Source organism: Aptenodytes patagonicus, chromosome 18, assembly GCF_965638725.1.
Source record: "Aptenodytes patagonicus chromosome 18, bAptPat1.pri.cur, whole genome shotgun sequence".
In the NCBI taxonomy this organism is placed as follows: domain Eukaryota; kingdom Metazoa; phylum Chordata; class Aves; order Sphenisciformes; family Spheniscidae; genus Aptenodytes; species Aptenodytes patagonicus.
The window spans coordinates 843180-862209 of record NC_134966.1 but is presented as its reverse complement, the minus strand read 5'-3'; the positions used below and the strand labels follow the sequence as shown (position 1 = coordinate 862209).

General features: G+C 51.8%; 2 protein-coding genes across 2 annotated transcripts in view; both read left to right on the top strand.

The window, feature by feature from the left end:
* The first annotated feature begins 582 nt into the window (after positions 1-582).
* Positions 583-6633, top strand: AMBP (alpha-1-microglobulin/bikunin precursor). The gene is made up of 10 exons (XM_076355188.1): positions 583-763; positions 1436-1578; positions 1857-1933; positions 2456-2569; positions 3058-3159; positions 3732-3769; positions 4682-4760; positions 4851-5018; positions 5191-5367; positions 6485-6633. Exons 1-10 carry the CDS (start codon positions 656-658, stop codon positions 6514-6516), a joined length of 1038 nt encoding a protein of 345 aa, XP_076211303.1. The 5' UTR covers positions 583-655; the 3' UTR covers positions 6517-6633.
* Positions 6634-7845: 1212 nt separating this feature from the next.
* Positions 7846-19030, top strand: part of RABL6 (RAB, member RAS oncogene family like 6) — a 61336-nt gene continuing 50151 nt past the window's right edge. The window contains exons 1-2 of the mRNA XM_076355046.1: positions 7846-8207; positions 15720-15854. Coding sequence (XP_076211161.1) covers positions 8078-8207; positions 15720-15854 — 265 coding nt within the window. The 5' untranslated portion in view covers positions 7846-8077. The remainder of the gene's footprint in view (positions 8208-15719; positions 15855-19030) is intronic.

The following is a 19030-nucleotide window of genomic DNA, read 5'->3' as shown; positions in this document are numbered from 1 at the left end:
CCCTGTGCCTCCCATTGCCTGCCGGGCCCGGGGACCCTCGGCCATGGGGTGGGTGACACCCAGCCGGCTCCCAGATGTTGGCCACCAGGGAAGGGGGTCCAGAAGGGGAGCAGGCAGCCTGGGGTCTGCTTGCTACGGACACTGGTCAGAGTTCTGCAGTGTGGGGTGAGCGCTGGGGACCCCCTCAGTCCTCTCCTCTCCTCTCTGCAGGGTCGGGCTGGTCTGCCGGGGCTGGGGGCACCATCAGGGCTCTTTGCAGGACGCCAGGGCAGGAATATGAATCCCAAGGTAGAATAAAGTTGACGGGCAGGTCCTGTCCCCACGTCTAGGCCAAGCGGTGGTGTAGGAACAGGCGAGGGTGAGGAGCTCAGCCTGGTGTGGTGGGAGGATGCTTGTCTCCCCTCCTGCGCTCCACACCAGCTCTCTGCCAATCCCCACTGCCACCAAGGGCAGCAGTGTGCCCTGGGGCCACATGGCCTGAGCCATGCGGGGCCACCAGCTGTCCCACACCCCCCAGCAGGCCCCCCCCAGCCAGGCTGGCCAGCCCCGCTGGCTGCGGTCTGAAGGTCACACTGCTGCGCAGTGGGGACAGCACAGAGTCCGGGATCCCGCGGGTGCACTGGGGCTCAGCAGCACTCCGAAGCCACCAGCCACGATGTTTTGGGGTCTCCTTTCCCTCCTCCTCCTCACCATGGCTAGCGGGACGCCTGTCAGGGACCAGGATGAGGATATCCAAGTGCAGGAGAATTTTGAGGCTGAGCGGGTAACAGCGGCTTGCGGTCCCTTAATTCTGGGGGCAGAAGGGATGGGGAAAAGCTTTATTTCATTTTCCTCCAGAAAGGAGGGAGATATTACCCATGCCCATGTCAGGCTGTACGGGACAGGCATTGGCAGTGTGGCCCTCCCAGGGTGCCGGTCAGGGGGTGCCACCCTGCCAGCACCGGCCTTCGGGATGGTCTCACCCCAGCAAACACCTTGGCAGGGTGGCTGGAGCCCGAGCAGCCGGGGCAGATGAATCCTATGAGACGTCCGTTGATCTGCCCAGCCTGAGAGGTGTGGGCAGGGCCACAGGCAGCCCCAGCACGAAGGATTCATGCGGGATGCAGAGTGCCTGGGAGATCTGCAGCCAGCCCTGTCCCCTGCCAGGCTTTGCACAGCCCCACACGTGTGCCTGGGTCTGGGCTCCCCCGGGACACACAGGGGGATGCCAGCCTGATACCTCCAGCCCTGCCTGGTGGTCAGGGGACCCAGGAAAATCCTGCTTGATATTGATCTGCTTCCCAAATCCTGCAGCAGCCCTGGCCTCGGCACCCTGCACCATCATCCCACAGTTGCTTTCTTGGCCATGAATATTTCAGCTCTGCAGAAAACCAGGAGATGCCCCATCTCAGTGGAGAGGGCTCGTGGCGGAGACATCCCTTTCTTCTCCCCGCAGATGTATGGGAAGTGGTATGATGTTGCCATCGGCACGACCTGCAAATGGATGAAGAACTACAAGGAGAAGTTCAGCATGGGCACCCTGGTGCTGGGCCCCGGCCCCAGCGCCGACCAGATCAGCACTGCCAGCACCAGGCTGCGGTATGGGGCACTGACGTGGGTGCTCAAGCCTCCCCCAAAGCCACCCCACCCAGGGGTGCTGCATCTCCCAGGGGCTGGGACAAGACATGGGGGTTGCTTGCTCTGGCTGGCATCAGAGCCCTGAGGAGGGGCTGGATTGGGCTCAAATACCCAATGCCTTGGGCAGGGGGATTTTGGGGGTCCCACGCCACAGCCTCGGTGCCCCAGACAAGATATTCATGCAATAACCAGGAAAAACGATCACTCTGAGCAGCTGATTGTTTTCCTCCTCCCTCCAGGCAAGGTGACTGCACACACATCTCAGGAGCGTACCAGAAAACCAGCACCCCCGGCAAATACACCTACTATAATCCCAGTAAGTTGGGCTCGCTACCCACCTGCTTGATCCCAAGAACTGTGGCGTGGCTGGGCAATGGGAACCAGCGCCGGGCACAGCTGGTGGCTGGAGAAGGGGTTCAGGAGAGCAAGGCTCAGAAGCCACTCCACAGTTTGGGTTATTTCCAGCCAAAGTATGGAGTGAAGTTGGGGGAAAGGGGCTGTTTCAGCACTGTCCCTGCATAGACACGGAACTACGAGATGTTCCAGCAGATCCCTCCTGTCCCCAAGGTCCCAAGCTGGGGCAGGCTCCCACCAGCCACGTTTCAGGAGCGTTGGTGGTATCTCAGTTGTCCGCAACCCTTGGTTTCCAATCCCCTCAACTAAGAAGAGGCTGGTGAACCTAAAGGGAGTCAGGGTTGTATCAGAGTCTGCTTCCCAAAAATCAGCTATTTTCTTGAATTAGCTGCCTGATTTCAGCCCCCAGCTCTGGGCCTGTCTTACACTGCCCCATTTCTCTCTGAGGGGCAGGAATGATGTCCCCTGTGTCTCTCTCACCCAGAATGGGATGTGTCTATCCGGTCCTACGTGCTCCGCACCAACTATGAAGAATACGCTGTTATTCTGATGAAGAAGAAAAGTAGTTTTGGCCCAAGCACCACCCTGAAGCTGTACGGTACGTCTGGCTATGGCATCTGTGGGCAAGCAGGCTCTGGGGTAGGCCAATGCAGCTCAGAAACACCACCCAAGGGTCCCTTGGCCTTGAGGAACCTGACCATGGCTTTGGAAGTGGTGCCTTGGACCAGCTTGTCTTTGGCACTGCAGAAGTTGAGTCTTATGGCTCAGCTTAAAGCCACATCACACCATGAATGTTCAAACCAGCCTGTTGTTTGGGATGAAGGTGGCAATATCTGCTTGGAAGAAACCCAGGCCCTGAAGTAGCAGGAGATGCTGTCTTTCATAATTGGGAGACATTAAAATCACTTTGTCCAAGGCCTTGGTCAAAGCTGGTGAAGAATAATGGAGGAGAGGTTGGGTAGGACCAGGAGGCTGGTACTGAGCCTGTCTGCAGCTGCCTGAGCTCTATGGGTCAGTGGGTAGTTGGGGGCTGCATGCAGACCCCCTCCCACGCCAACCCCACTCACAGCCTGTCCCTTTGCCCAGGAAGGAGCCCGGAGCTGCGGGAGGACCTCATTGAGGCTTTCCAGCAGCTGGCTCTGGAGATGGGCATCCCTGCGGACTCCATCTTCATCCTCACTAACAGAGGTAACCCACCACGAGGCCCGCACCTCTCCCACTGCCTGTCCCCCCGGCACGCTGCTGCACTGGGGCTGCTCCTTCTTGGTGCGCGAGGCTGGGGAGAAGCGGGGACAGTCAGGCTGGAGGGAGGAGAGGCAAAGGCTTTGGTAGGATGGGATGGGAAGGAGACAAGGTCGCGTTCTCAGTCGGGCTTCCACCAGCTTCCAGTCGGGGGGGGTCCTTGCTGGGCTGTCAGGTCAACGCACCCCATGCTGTGCTGGGACAAGGGTGCAGGACACCCAGGGACAGTCACGGCTGCTCCCCATATCTGGGTGCTCCCAGGACCTGAGGAGCAACTTGCTCAGCCTGGGGGTCAGAAAGTGCTAGCATGATGCAGGTGGGTGTGGGGATTGTAGGGTGATGCTCCTGCCAGTGGGAGGTGGAAAGCAGCAAGAGGGGAAGAACGCTGAGGTGAAACTGGGAGGGTGTCCACTTCCCCGGGGTCCCGTGTGTGCATGGTGCAGGACCACGGTGAGATGAGTTTGTCAGGACACCACCCCTCTCACGCTGCTGATCTTCTCTCATGTCATCTGGGCCAGGTGAATGCGTCCCCCAGGAGACTGCAACTGCCCCCCTGGTGAGTGGTCCAGCTGGGACCTCCTGAAGACGGATCAAGGCTGGGGACATCCCCTCCAAGTCAAACCTACTGGAGACCTGGTGTCTGGGGACTGGGCTCCATGGGCAGGACACGTTGTTTGGGCAGTGGCTCCACTGACTGCCCTGGGAGATGCTCTTTCATCTCCACTGATGGGCTTTGACTGTGAGGATGGGGGGCACAGACAGGCGCAGGCTGCAGGGTGAGGGTCCCAGGGGCCAGGTGGGCACCAGGGCTTGTTTCCAAGTGGAAGGCAACAGCCCTTTCCTACTCTGATTTTTTCACAGGGTGAAAGTTGTTGCATGTGGAGCCTGGTGCCTCCTTGCTCCTTGCCTGGCTGTGGGTGCCTCAGCCAGGCTGTGGACTCCCCTTCCAGGGGTGGGGAGGCAGCTCAGTGCCCCACTGATCCTTTGGCTACAGTCACCCAGCACCTCCCGATTTCGCAGGGTTGAGTTTAGAAGGATTTTCAAGAGGGAATGGGACTTTCATAGGAGAAACAGCCCAGTTGACTTGAGAGCAGGTAACACATCTGGAGGACATACCACCCTGCGTCAGCGAGAGGAGGGACATGTCCCCAGCCCAGCACAGGGTATGACTGGGGCACTTTGGGTGTCTTTATCCAAAATACACGATCCTGGCACCCACCCGGGATGAGCACAGGGCTGGGACGACTGTGAGGTGTGGAGGGATCACAGCCTGTTGATCCAAGATCAATGATTGGAGACGTGCTGGGAGCACCGAGGAGGGCTGGAGCCTGCACGGGCTGCAGCACCCAGCAGAGCCGCCCCTGACATAGCCCATCCTGGAGGCAGCAGGGGTCCAGGGGCAATGGGGTGGGCAGCAGGTCCCACGGGCAGGGACTGACGGCAGCTCTGTGCTTCCTTCCCCGTGCAGAGGGCGCGGAGAGCAGTCCTGCCCCCTGAGGAGGGATCAGCCGCGGGACCCCTGCCCCCTTACATCGGCAATAAGGAAGGTACGTCCCAAGGGAGCAGGGCTGCATCAGACATCCCCCTGCCCTGCATCCCCGTTTGCCTGTGATAGCCCATGCTGCACTTGTCCGCAGACTCGTGCCGGCTGAGCCGGGACCCCGGGCCCTGCAGTGGGATGCTCTCCCGCTTCTTCTACAACTCCTCCTCCATGGCCTGCGAAACCTTCCTCTACGGCGGCTGTCTGGGCAACGGCAACAACTTCTACTCGGAGAAGGAGTGCCTGCAGGCATGCCGGTCAGAGGGTGAGCGTGGCGACCAGGAGACACCCCGGCGGGGCGAGGGCACGGGAGGTGCCTTTCCTGAGGCATCAGAGAGGATCTGAGAGTGGCCTCGAATCCCACGTGTCCAGCATCCATGTGGGAGGTGTGGGGGGCCCTGAACCCCCTGCCTCAGAGCAGCCCCCTGTCCCCGCAGCTGCCTGCAGGCTGCCCATCGTCCAGGGTCCCTGCCAGAAGCCGGTGACGCGCTGGGCCTTCGACGCGGCTCAGGGCAAGTGCATCACGTTCAGCTACGGAGGCTGCAAGGGCAATGGGAACCAGTTCTACTCGGAGAAGGAGTGCAAGGAGTACTGCGGAGCTCCTCCGCTGGCAGGTACCCCCACTCTGCCCGCACCCTGCCCACCCCGCACTGCACCGTGCTGTGTTGGGGGAGCCAGGGCAGCAGCCTGCACCATCTCCTGTCCTGCTCTGGGCTGGGTCTGGGTGTGCCTGGGGCTGGGACCGGGCTGTCCTGGATCTGGGATGGGTCTTGGGATGGGTCTGTCCTGGGTCTGGATGGGTCCAGGATGGGTCTATCGTGGGTCTGGGATAAGCCTGGGATGGGTTTGTCATAGGTCCAGGATGGGTCTGAGATGGGTCTGGGGTGGTTTTGTGCTGTGCCTGGTGTGGCTCTGTCCTAGGGCAGGGACTTAGACAGACTGAGGAATATGGTCATTAATCTACAGACAGTATCGCACAGCGGGGTACGAATAGGCTGCAGATGTAGTGAGGCCACGACTGAACTTCAAAACGGTCTTGATAAAAGGGAGAATGGCCCCGAGCAGGCTGGGGTGCAGTGGGGAGCAGTGGAGGCGACAGCCCCCAGGCAGGGGATGCTCCAGTGAGGGAAGAGTGGATGAAAGACTTGGGGGGGTGTAGGGACCCTGACACCAAATAAGGACCACACTGGGGTCCCCGCTGGGGGTGTACCCTCCGTGCAATGCCTGCCAGACCCTCCAGCTCTAGTCAGTGCAGGAGTTTCCATATTGAACTTACTTGGGAGATACAACGGGCACTGCTCAGACCTCGGGTGAATGGACAAGCAGGTTTTCAGGAGCGTGGCAGGGGAAATCTTCCCACAGAGAGGGACGAGCTCAGGGGTCTTCAACCACAGCCAGCCCTGGGCAAGCCTGCTCCCAGCGGGGCAGGAGCTAGGGGCTTACCGTGCCCCCACGGATGGGAGATGGGACCAGAGTAACGTGTCTTAGGTCAGAGCCCATCTTTTATTATCCCTGTCACTAATATAAAGTGCATCAATGCCACCATGGCAGGTGGTGGGACATGAAGTGACATCCCAGGACAGCACGGGGGTGCACGGAGGGTCTAGACCGCTTCCCCCCATCACTGATGGCATGGATAAAGTGGGAGGGAGCAACCATCGCCATCTGTCCGTGGGGCGAGGAGGGGGTCTGTGGGTCTGTCTGTCACCCTGCGCATCTCTCTGCCTGCAGAGGACGAGGAGTTTCTGCATCTGTCAAACTGACGCGGGCGGAGGACGAGCTGCTGGCACCCAGCACCGGGGCCCCGCAGGAGCGTGCCGGCAGCTGCCGGCAGCACAGGAGATACCTCCAGCAGTAAATGTCTCTAATGTGACCAACAAGCCAAGTGTCTGTCCTCGAGCCAGTGGGGAGCAGGGTGGGGGCTCCAGGAGGGGCAGGGGATGCTGGGGGGTCCTCGCTGGCCTCCTTGGTGGGGTGTCCCCCCCTTTGCAGGGCTGCTGGGTGCTCCCCACTGAGTCTCTGCCCCTTCCTCAGCCCGCTGCCCTCTGCCCGCGCAGTACTGGGGTGGCCAACCAGGGCACCGAGGGGCTCAGGGCGTCCCGCTGGGTGAGGTTCGGCCCCCCATTTCCCAGGGGATGGTGATGGGCAGCCGGGAAGGGGTCAGCAAGCGGGGGAACAGGTGCCCGCTCCCCCCTAAAGGTGAATAATTGCTGCTGCATCGTAGTCACGGTGGGTCTGGGGAGGCCCAGTCATGGGCTGGGGTAGGGATCATGGGGAGGGATGACGATCACGGGGGGGTTACATGGGGTTTACAGCAAGGGATTACGGGGTGTCAGAGGGGACCCTGAGGGGTCACAGGAGGGAATTATGGGGTTATGAGGGTCACAGGGGGCAAATGGGGTTGTCACAGGAGGGGATTACAGGGGTTAGGGGGATCGCAGGGGGCTATAGGTGGCCCAGGAGGGGATTAGAAGTGTTTTGGGGGTGGTCCCAGGGGTGCTGGGGTGGCTCCAGGAAGGGATTATAGGGGTTATGGGGGTCACGGGGCAGCTATGGAGGTCCCAGGGGGGTTACAGAATTTATGGGGGTCACGGGGGGGGGGGGGGGGGGGGGGCTATGCAACTCACAGGACGGGATTGTGAGGGTCTTGGGGGAGCCTTGGGGGGCTGTGGGGGTCCCAGGAGGGGATGACAGGGGTTATGGGGGTCACACGAGGGGACTGCAGGGGTGTTGGAAGGGTTAGGTTAGTTGGCCTTGGGGGGGTCACAGGGAGTGCTGGGGGTCGCGCCCAGGACACGCGCGGGCCCCGCCGCCGGCCGCGCTCCGCGCCCCGCTGGCCCCTGCCAGCCGCCGTAGCCGGCGCCGCGCGCGCCCCGTCCCCCGGCGGCGAGGCGGAAGAGGCAAGATGGCGGCGGCGGCGGGAGCCCCGTGCCGCCTCAGCTCCCCGCGCCCGGCCCCGAACGGCGGCGCCCGGCGGGGCTGAGCTGCCGCACCGGCCCCACCGCCCCCTTCCCCCCCCGCGCCGCCCCAGCCCCGGGCCATGGCCGGTTAGCGCCCCCTCCCCGGCACACGGCGGGGCCCCGGCTGAGCCCCCTCCCCGCCGCGGCGGGTCGGGCCGGGCCGGGCCGGGCCGAGCCCACACACCTCCGCCCTGCCGAGCCCGGGAGGCCCCTCATGGCCGGACCAGCCCTGCCCCAGCCCTGATTTACCCGCGCGCCCCCCCTCGAGCCGTGACCTCCCCCTATGCCCCCCCCGGGGCCGCCCTGAGCCCCCGAGCAGCAGCCCTTTTCCTGGAGGCGGTGGCGCAGGTGTGGGACCAGAAAGATGTTCTCAGCCCTGAAGAAGCTGGTGGGCTCGGACCAGACTCTGGTCAGAGACAAGAATATCCCTGCGGGGCTGCAGTCCATGAACCAGGCTCTGCAGAGGAGGTTTGCCAAGGGAGTCCAGTATAACAGTGAGTCGGAGCCCAGCTTCGGGGGGTCTGTCGGGGAGCACAGCCAGCCCCGGGTGGGAGGCAAGCCACGTCGGTCCACCCCATCTGATGTCCCCCCATTTGATGTCCCATAGCGTGCCCAGGGACCCCGGTGGGACTGTGAAATGTATATGCTTTCGTTGTGCATGGTGGTGCTTTTGCCAGTATTTGCCCAAAGCCAAGTTTGCAATTAAATGTTAGAGCTTGAGGAAGTGTGGGAGGAGTGAGGGATGGGAAACTTTTATCTTTGCATGTGGGACTTGGGAACCTGTAGTTCCCAAGCAGTGTCCCCAGTCAGCAGATGTCCTGAATGGCTGCCTGCTTTCCGCTGACTGTGGCACAAAAGAGAGTTCCTTGTAAATCAATTTTTGTCAGTTAAAGCATCAAGAGTGTAACTCCTCTGAGAGTGTGGGTGACCTTCCCTGTAGCCCAGGGTAATGGTATTTATAATTAAGCTCTAGTGGTTATATGATAAGGGTCTATTGAAAATCTCTGCCCTGCCGGGCTTTAATAAAAGGTGAGTGATGTATGCCTTTATGTGCCCTTGGTACATAATTTCATTCTATCTTTTCTGCAGCTGATACATTTGCTCTTTTCTCAGGGAACGTTTTCAGAATTTTTTTCCTTTCAGTGTTGAGGCTTAGGGTCGCGTTTTTCCCTTGAAGCTCAGGAAAGGTTATTTCTAATATAATGTTTCAGGAGGGCACTGCAAGTACGTGAAATACATCCCAAAGTAACAGTTGTGAGACAGGGACAGTAGTTATGTCATCCTTGCTGAAAATGGAGATGGTACCCGAGAGCGCTGCAAGTATCAGCTCGTCTGTGTGGATCCAGGCAGGCAGTGAAGTCAGATTGCAGAAGGCCGGGAGATTGGCAGTTGGAAAAGAGACTGATTTGTAAACGCGGCACTGAATAATTTCTGTAAAGGCACACACGTTGGAGGAATAGAGCTTATGTTGGATCTTAATCTGAAACAGAACGTGAAGGGAGAGGTTAGCACTTTGGGGTTTGGGGCTTTTTTTGCTTTGTTTAGTATTACCGCTATTGACTGTGCTTTTGCACTGATATGTTTTGAAGCTGTCTGCTTTACTAGGGAGAGCATTTGGTGCCTTTATCCATAGCACATCTGTTAGATATGCCAGTAGTGCTTAATTTAGAAAATTAGCGTCTTAACAAGCAGTCGTGAATGTGAACAGAAGCACAGTGTTGCTGGTAAGAGACTTGATTTCCAGTGAAAGACAGGGGGTGAGGATGAAACTGTTGTGCCTTGGAATACAGCACTGCATCGTTAAACACGTACCTGGAGATCTGCTAGTTAAAGACTATTGATCTGTGCAGAGGCTTCGTGCAGCCCACAGACCAGAACATCCACACGCCTCACCGGTACATGTTTGAGATCAGGTAGCTAATACCAGCTTGTGAATTATGTAAGAGAAAGGAGTTGACTTTTCAGAGAGTGAATGTTTGTGCTGTGGACAGTACGGATCAGCTGCATCCTGCTGGCACAGCGGTCAACAGGGACAACTCTCTGTTACGTGTTCACTAACTGCATTGTCGACGAACCTGCGTGGATGTGTACCTGCTTGCCATTAATACAGCAAGGCCAAAAATGCCAACAGCTGAGCTACCAACTGTAGCTTTGCTGCCTTTTGTCTCGTTACCGAAAGCCTTGGGAAAGCTTTTTGGTTTGTGCCCTGTTTTATCAGTATTTGTGTTCTAGTTACTGCTTTCATATTTGGAATAAAACTGCAGCTTTCTGTCACTGCCTTGAGGGAAGCTTTCCAATCTCCATAGTAACTCTTCCCAGGATCGCTGTTATATAATATTTATAGGAGATACAGGCAGGCTTACGAAAGGGCTTCGAAGTAGCCTACATAGCCATGGCACTGCATAGATGGGGTAGGTTCCAGCACAGTGAGGTTATGGTCTCAGCTGAAAGTGGGCTGTGAAGGAATGTCATTACAAGGGCCATTGCTCAGGAAGGGCAGAGCTGCAAATCCTATGTGTTGCCAATGCTCCTTTCTTAGCAAATACATGACATTCAGCAGAGGAGTGCAAAATGTGTTTTGTAGCCACCATTAACACACACAGATGGTTAAAACTCCTCCGTTCCCCTGGAGTTGCCTGGACCTAAACCAAAGGGTGCTGTGATGACTGGTTTTACAGAAATGTTTCCTTGCTTTCATAGACCATTACTGATCATGAACTGAAGCCTGTTTCCTTCCCAGAAATATATTTAGTGTGCTGAGAATGCCTTGAGTTGCTTGCTGATAAAGTGGGCAGCAAATGGCCGGGACATGGGCCTTATCACCTGGCTCTTGGTGCCTTGCTGCGGGGCTCAGAACAGGCCATGCCGTGCCAGCCTTCATGGCTGTCAAGTACATTTTGTAACCAGGCAGCCCCGCCGTTTGAGGTGATACTGAAGATTGTGTGGTGTTTTAATGGCACTGAGGATTACAAGCACTGGAGAGTATGCACCCCTAAGTTGAACCAAAATTATTTGTTTTGATGGTCTCCCACTCAGTTAAGTTTTCAAAAGGAAGAGTGTTGCAGGGTGGGTAGGTTTAGATTTCTAATGAAATGATGAGAGCAAAGGCCAGTATTAGCCCTCAGCAGCAGTCACTTCCTCTGCATGAGATCCTATTTCAAAACAAAAGCATTTTCGTACTGCATTCCCAGCACACACACTCCTTATTTGCTTTCTTTGTCATCTGCACGGAGCTGCTGTGTTTTACATACCGTGGCCCAAATAACACCAGAGTTCCCTGAGCACTATGGAAGGTACAGAGATGAAAATTATGTGGGTCTGTACCATATATGTAATGGCTCAGATGTTTATGGGAGATCATGGTTCTAAGTATGGGGAACCAATCTTTGTAAAAACTTGCTCTTTTTTTCCTGCTTGGGATAGCCTGGTCTTGGATCAGGTCTGCTGCATCACTATTCGGATAGCTGTGCTGGCCCAGGGAAGGTAGCACAGGCCAGAGCGAGTAGGCTCAGTGGAGAGCGAGCGAGGTGGATCTCATTCCTTTGCCAGTGGAGCTTGTTTAAACAAATTAGGAGACAAATTACAGAAGGAAGTACCAGCACCAGGTTACTCAGACGTGAAAGTTCATGTAAGGCAATGATGGGCAAACAAGGGTGAAATGAATGGTTCTGGCTGGGTTACACTGGCAAGAGGATTCCCTGGGAGTTACCCATTGATGATCAATGACAGGAGCAAAAGACGTGGAAGTGCTAAAGGTTCAGATCCATCCGTCCTGTTGCCCAGAACACGGTACGCCTTCTGCTCTGGGCTTTATTCTTAACGCTGCATCCAGTGTGCACACCACCTGACAAACCCCACCGCTGCGTGTGCCTGGAGCATGGGCTGCTCTCCTGGTGAGCTGCAGGCCTGCCCTGAAGAGTCACCAGTGCTGAAATACCAAAGTCAGTAGCTCCAAGAATTGCCCCCAGTCCTTCCCCTTATTACTTTTCTGCCTAAAATGTGCTTTAAAAGACAAAACTTAATTAATACCTTGTATTCTTTTGTGTTGTTTTAGAGTAGTAGTTCCCAGACTCTGATTGTATTTTTAAGTGTTTTCATTCAGCACTACTCCCAAAAGAAAGGCTTCCCCTCTTCCTGCTGCTTCCCACCTCATGTTTTCTGCTACTGCTGACACAGGTGTTTGTGCAACTTTTGGCAAACCTGCTTTGACTGCTGTCTGGCCTGTTCCCCCCGGGAAGGGTGCTTGGGGGTGTCTGCAGATCAGGTGGGCTTCTTCTGGCAGCAGAACCAGCTTAAACCATTTGAATTGCAGCCTTGTAGTCACAGTCCCAAAGACCTTAACGAGGGCAAGGTTATGACCCTCCATATGAGGATAATTAGCAGAGAAGTTCGGGGATCTTTGCTGCAGAGTCTGAGATCCTTAGTTGCTGCAGTGTCCTGGAGGAATATGGGCAGAGCTGGGAGTTCCTGATTTCTAGTTCTGAGTTGGTCTGAGACCTGCTTTCTGGGCCTGTATCTTCACTGCTCTGCTTCCATTTCCCCATCTGGAGAATGGAAGTACCTCTGTTTTTCCTGGTGCAGTGACAATATGAATAAGTGATTTGTTTAGCTTTTTCCTCACATCTTGATCTATTCCCCATCCCTACCCTTCTTCCCACAGATAATTCTCCTGTCTTTGCTACAAACCTATGGCTGTTTGCAGTAAGTACTGATTTAACTTAAAATAAGGCAGCAATTGTTACTGACACGTAGGTAACAGTACTAACCTCACCCATAATTACTGGTCCTCTTTCCACATTCAGACGCACCCCAGGCCTGTGATGTACCTGCCTGACTGTGCCCCGAAGCTCACTCAGTTCCTCCTGTCTTGCAGATGCCTGTCACTGAGTACACCTGCCCCAGCCAAAGTCCCAAATACAGATTTTGTTTTGCTAAAAATGATTTACATCACCTGCCTTCTTCCTGTTCTGTTTTTAAAGACTTTTTCTTTCTTCAGGAATAAAGTCAGTGAAAACTCATGCACTATGTAGGAGGAAAGAGATCCTAACATGGAGAGCGCTGAAGCTGGAAAGGGCCGTTGGACCTGTTCAAACTGAGCATGTGGTGCCACAAGCACCCTACGTTGACCTAAATGTGAGCTGCTCAGGGGTGGGGGCGATCTCCTTGCCACTCCAGCCGTGCCTCCCGTGTGCTGCTTCTACTGCTCATGCAGCTGGGCACTTGAGCTAGAGAAGAAAACTGAAAAGGAATAATTTCGCGGTTAGTTTTCAGCCAGTTCAGTTCCTTGATCCAACTCAATGTGTAGCTGTGTAAATAACGCTGTTGGCACTAGGAAAGTCCTGGGGCAGGTAAGATTGCCCCTTCAGGAGAGAGCTCACAGTCATGTTGCCTGGGAGTGATCCTGAAAGTGCACCTTGAGAGCAGCCTAGCTATTTAAGGGTCTATTTGTCCCCTAAAACTCACTGTTAAGGTATCTCATGCTGCACTTCATGGGGGAATATGAATTTTAAAATGGCTCTCTAAGGTAGGCAGTGAGAGCATTTAGAAAGGCTTGGGTTTTAAAGGGAACAAATGGAATCTCATTCTGTCTATGCCACGGACTTGCTGCATTAATTAAGAAAAATCAAAGGAGTCCTCCATTGATTGTTTCACCATCTGTATGTAGGAAACAGAATCACACACAGGGCAACAGGAAATGCAGGAAACAGTTTGTTGTCTCTGCAGAGATGTTCTGTAAGTGAAGTCAGCCTATAAATACTATGTTCATTTTTGCCTTTATTATCCTTTTGCTATTTTAAAAAGCAACTTTGTAAAAGAATAAACAGCACTACCTCTCAGTGTACAACAACAAAAGCAGAGTGGAACTGCAGCACAAAATTTCACCAGACAAAACCCTTCCAGACTTTGCATATGTTGTCTATTTTACCTTATGGTTTACCTCTTAAACTTTTCTCTGAAATGCCTGCAATAACTCCTGAGTTACAACAGAAGGCAGCCTTCAGTCTGAGATTTCCTTCCCCAAATGATGATGCACAGCCTATTGCTAATCACCTGAATCTGCCATTAGATGTCTCCGAGTGGCCCATTTTCTAGGGGATAATAGCTCCTATTCAAAACACAAGCATAAAAATTCTGTTCAAGTCAGCTTACATTTCCCAATAGCCTTGTGGTTGCCACTTAAAACAAGGATGGTATTTAAAAAAAATAATCCCATAATGTAACAGAAAATTTAGAAAACAACACATACTGTTTTCAGAAAGAACAAGGTAACATTAGGGTAGACTCTGGAAAGTTCATGATATTAATTGCTACAGAAGTTACTTTGCCGGGTTGTGTACAGTTTATGATATTTTGGACACTTCCTTGGGAGGGTTTGAGTGAGTTTCTCCGTTGACTGACTTTCCTTGCTGCGGATACAAGCACGTGCACAAGCAGAGGCACGTGGTAGTAGATCAGCTGAGTGGCCTCAGCAGCTGGGTGTGAGGCCAGTTGGTGGAAGTGGAGCTGTTGCGCCTCTACCCGAGACTGCAGCTTCTGAGAATGCCTTTGCCGAGTGCCGTCAGTACACCCGCACCTAAAACCAGCGAAGGTCTGGGTCCTGTGGTAGAGACTGTCCCTCTGACACATGGAGGACACACAGAAATTCAGTTTCTCTTAGTTTTATTTCACTGTTACTTAAGTGAGTTTATGTCCCCAAAGGGGCATGCTTCTTTTGGTTTAGTTTAGCTTGTTTCTAATGCATATAAGGTAGACTGATTTTGATTTAATTTGAATCAAAGTGTGGCCATCAACAGAGAGGCAGTTTGGTGAATTTATCGGGGGCAGTTTAAGATAGCCCCCTGTGAATGTAAACTGTCTTGCCCCTTGTCCCTGCCAAGGATTGCCTCCTCACCTGAGACCTTCTAGGCTGTGAGCTGGAGCAGCTGAAGAGCAATACACAGTCTTGTTCTGCTTCCCCTGGAAAAGGGGATGCTGCCCCAGTGCAAGAAAGTTGGGGATAGCTGAGAGTGATGACAGCTTAACTCTGTGGTGATGTTCACCAGAAGCTGCCTCTCAGCTCTCCCAACACCATCCCAGAAGAATGGTTTCACTGGTGCTGGGGTTCAGAGCCACACCCCGGTGGGATGTAGGGAGCAGCACCTCTGAACGCAGGACCCTGCCCAGTCGGCTCAGCTGAGAACTGGTCCTTGAGCTTTCCGTGGGCAACTCGGTCTAGAAAGTGAGTAGGAGGCCGAGGGGAGACCTTACCGCTCTCTACAGCTACCTGAAAGGAGGTTGTAGCGAGGTGGGGGTTGGTCTCTTCTCCCAGGTAACAAGCGATAGGACAAAGAGGAAATGGCCTCAAGTTGTGCCAGGGGAGGTTTAGATTGGATATTAGGAAAAAATTCTTCACCAAAAGGGTTATCAAGCACTGGAACAGGCTGCCCAGGGAAGTGGTTGAGTCACCATCCCTGGAGGTATTTAAAAGACGTGTAGATGTGGCGCTTAGGGACATGGTTTAGTGGTGGACCTGGCAGGGTTAGGTTAATGGTTGGACTCAATGATCTTAAAGGTCCTTTCCAACCTAAATGATTCTATGATTCTATTTTCTCAAGGAATGAGAAGTGTTTAAGGAGAAATGGGAATGATAGAGGAGGTAATTGAAGGAGAAGCCTGGCATAAAAGGCTAGCAAAGGAACAGGGTGTGGCACAGTGGGAGTAAGGGCTAGGTAGAGGTAGAGAAGGCAGGAGGACGGAAGGAGCAGAGGCTTAGCTGGCTGAAGTTGTACAGATTCTGAAGACTCAATCTTGATGATGGTTCTTTCTGCTGAGCTAGTGTGAGTAGCTGAATAAACACTAATTTTAATGACTGAGGCTCATGTTTTTTAACAAACCCCATCATGCCTGTGTAATATGGGAGAACTGATTACGTCTGAATAATGCCTGCAAAAAGTTAACATGCTTTTCACAGCATTCTTCAGTTTGTTTTTAATCAACTTTATTTGTCTGCTTGCTCTTTTCCCCAGTGAAAATTGTCATCCGAGGGGACAGGAACACTGGGAAAACCACACTCTGGCACCGACTGCAGGGAAAGAAATTTATTGAGGAATACATTCCAACTCAGGAGATCCAAGTCACCAGCATCCACTGGAATTATAAAAGTAAGATGGAAGAGGGTGGAGGGAGTGACAGTCATGGGACAGTGCCTTGGGGGTAGCAATTCCACTGCAGCCTCGTTTGCTTTTTTGTTCTGTGTCTGCTTGGGAGATAAAATGGTCTCTCATCATTCTTGTTATTTTAATTTATTATTCACAGTTTCTCAGTCATGTTTTTAATAAATTTACTCAGAAACTATATGTTATAAGTGCTAAAGGATAGGTCTTTGGAAGCAGCAATTCAAGGAAAGTGTTTAATAGGTGATCCAAAAGATTTGAAATATTTATGATACGCTTGACTTGTTAATGAAAACAGGTTTATTATGGAAATCTGTCTCTGAGGCTAACCCTGCTTTTGGTGTTAGTGTGTTGCGTAGAAGTGAATAGCATGGTGCCAACTAGTTTTTTACTGATTGAAATATAAAGACCATCCTGTAACTGGTGAAGGTGATGTTTTAAAAGTGTAGTACTAATAACTCTAGGCTGACTTACTGAAGCACAGAAGTATCTTATCAGTAGCTTTTTTTAAGTGCTTGTTTGAGTCTGAGAGATGGAGTGTGAATTTTTTTTATTTTCCCCATCTGCTCTGACAGTATAAAGTGACTATGAAAGCCCTGGATCTCGCCTGGAGAAGACACTGCAAGCACTGAAATTGCATAAGGCTATGATTCAACAGTGCATTAAGTCTAGCTTTCTGGTTCCTGTTCAAAAATACCACAGCCTTGTGGGGTGAACTACTGATTCAATATGATCTTGCTCTGTAAGACTGATTTTGCTTTAAAAAAAAAAGTCAGCATTTAGCTTGTCACTATCAGACATTGCCCATCTGCACCACTGACCTTCTGTTGAATCAGGTACTCTCTGTCTCCTCACAGCTGGGAAAAAAACCCATGCAGTTTGGGTAAGCACCAAATTGGGTGCTTCGTCTAATTCACCAATCAAATTTGTGTTGCTGGATGATATCATGATGCCCAAGTCTCGTGATAATGATCACGGAGCCACAGGGTGTGTTCACCAGCAGTCAGCCTTGGAACAGCACGCTCTCGATCTCTGTTGCCTTCATAGGCTTCAGCGCAAGGAGAGCGAGCAGACGCTGCTGTTGTACATTCACAGGGAGCTGGTAACCAGAGTTCTGGAGACTCTCGTGCCCTTATGAAGACAGGCTTCCGCATGAGTCAGCTTGCTCTTGACAAAGGTTGAAAAGGTTTATAAGGATGGATGGTTGCGATTTGCCTTGGATGTGGGAGAGAAACAGGTCATCCTTGCTCAGTGCAACTAGTAGTTTTCTCTCATTCAGGATCTGATGTTGAGTTAAGCCTGACATCACAGGTTTTCAGATTCTTTCACGAGGACTCTCCATGTGACCATGACGCAAAGGTGTGCCTGTTAGCTTCTACATTTCTTCATAAAGTATCTTTATTTTGGGTACCATCTTCCTGATGTTCTGCCTATCAGCTGGCCCAAGGCGTTGACAGGTCTGCGGTGTTCATGCAGTGGTGTTCCCCACCTGCAGTGAAACATCTGGCATGTTGTATTTTAGCTGTGGCATCCTTCCCCCACACTCCTATTCCTCTCTCTCAGAATATCAGCACATCAGTTATTGATGCGTGAACATAGAGCTTACAAGTTGTTTGGTTGATGGAAACTATCTCCAAAATCAAACCTGAATGCTTCAGCCTAAACAGACTTAGATCAGAGTAAGGAATTAAATACCTCTTTCTTAGATATCCAAGTCTAAAGAGTGCACTGAATGTTAATTGTGGTTTTCTGCAATATCATAGGTAAAAACTTCAGAGTTCAGTTTCCTCTCTAATCAGCGCAGGTAATACAAGTGCTGTTTGTAAATACAGCCCGGGAGTCTGGCATTTGATTTCTAAGAGGCTTATTCATACCTAATTGTTTTTGTATACATGAACAGGTATACAAAATGCATGTATACAGGTTTTTGTGTACATGCAAAAAGGTGTTTGGAGACTGTTCCATGTGTAGAAAGATCCAGTCACCTCGCGTGTTTCTGCATATTTTATGGACTATATGTTCTTTTACTGAGCTGAGGCTTAGGCACTGGCTTTTTCAACATGGATGCAATCCTGGGGTAGAAGACAGCTACACGTGAGGCTGGCTTTTGCTCTGTGTTGGTAACCGCAGGTGTATTTGTTATTTCTAGTGCTTAGTTCTAACATATATGTGATGTGTTTCTGTAGAGCTTGCTGGTTGGAGATGACGGCAATGTGTACATATGGTGATGGACTTCTCTCAAGATGAAGTGTTGCTGAGCTAGTCTAAATATCTGGAGGGCTATACATGAAATTGTGCCTTTCATTTGTGTTTCTTTTACATTGTAAAACACTGTATTATGAGTAATAATTTCCAGCGGTATAGGAAATTCTCCATTGACCTTCTTAAAACTTGTTTTAAAAAATAACCCCCTTTTTTAAAAACATTGTAAGGTACGTTTCCTGCTGTGAAAACTTTCCATCCGAGATGGGTGATGTGGATACTCTGAGAAATTGGCTCAGATCTAATTACCGTGCTGTTGGCTGAGTTAATCTGTAGAGGAAAAATAAAGTTTGTTTTTCCTGTGATCATGCTCTCAAGTTACCTTGAATAAACATTATGAGGTAGCTGGCAGCAAACATTTACGGATGTTAATTAAATCACTGTCAAATATTGAAGGATTCTTACATTGCCTGGTATTAGAAGATTTACATTTTAGATGTGGAACATACCACTGTGTCATATCTTCAGAAATTTTATATTGGAGGAATTAATAAAGGTAGAGGAATTTGAGTTATTTCTTCTTACTCAGAATGAACAAAATTACTTTTCTGTGCCAATTGTCTCTGTAATGGATATTTGTAATTTTTCTATCCAAGTAAGGAGTTACCATTCCTGACCCTAATATATGCTTTTTTTGCTAGTCACCAATTTTATTCTCTGTTTGGCAGTCTCGGAAAGGGAGTCTGAAATAAAAATTGGCAAATACTTTTGTTCAAATACTTTGAGTGGTTTATAGATGAGCGTGAGGAGTGGCAGAGCTGCTCTACTCTGTAGGATTTGTGATCCAAAGCATGTGAAGTTATGAATCATGTAATTGCATGAGAGTAAATATGTCTGAGGGCCTGTGAATTCCTGGTGATGAACCCACCCATAAAGCAATGATTCTTATTTTTAAATGAACT

Coding starts and splice junctions, on each gene's coding strand:
- AMBP (XM_076355188.1), top strand. CDS start 656: ATGTTTTGGGGTCTCCTTTCCCTCCTCCTCCTCACCATGGCTAGCGGG. Junction 1,934..2,455: donor ATACACCTACTATAATCCCA/GTAAGTTGGGCT, acceptor TCTCTCACCCAG/AATGGGATGTGTCTATCCGG. Junction 3,160..3,731: donor CTTCATCCTCACTAACAGAG/GTAACCCACCAC, acceptor CATCTGGGCCAG/GTGAATGCGTCCCCCAGGAG.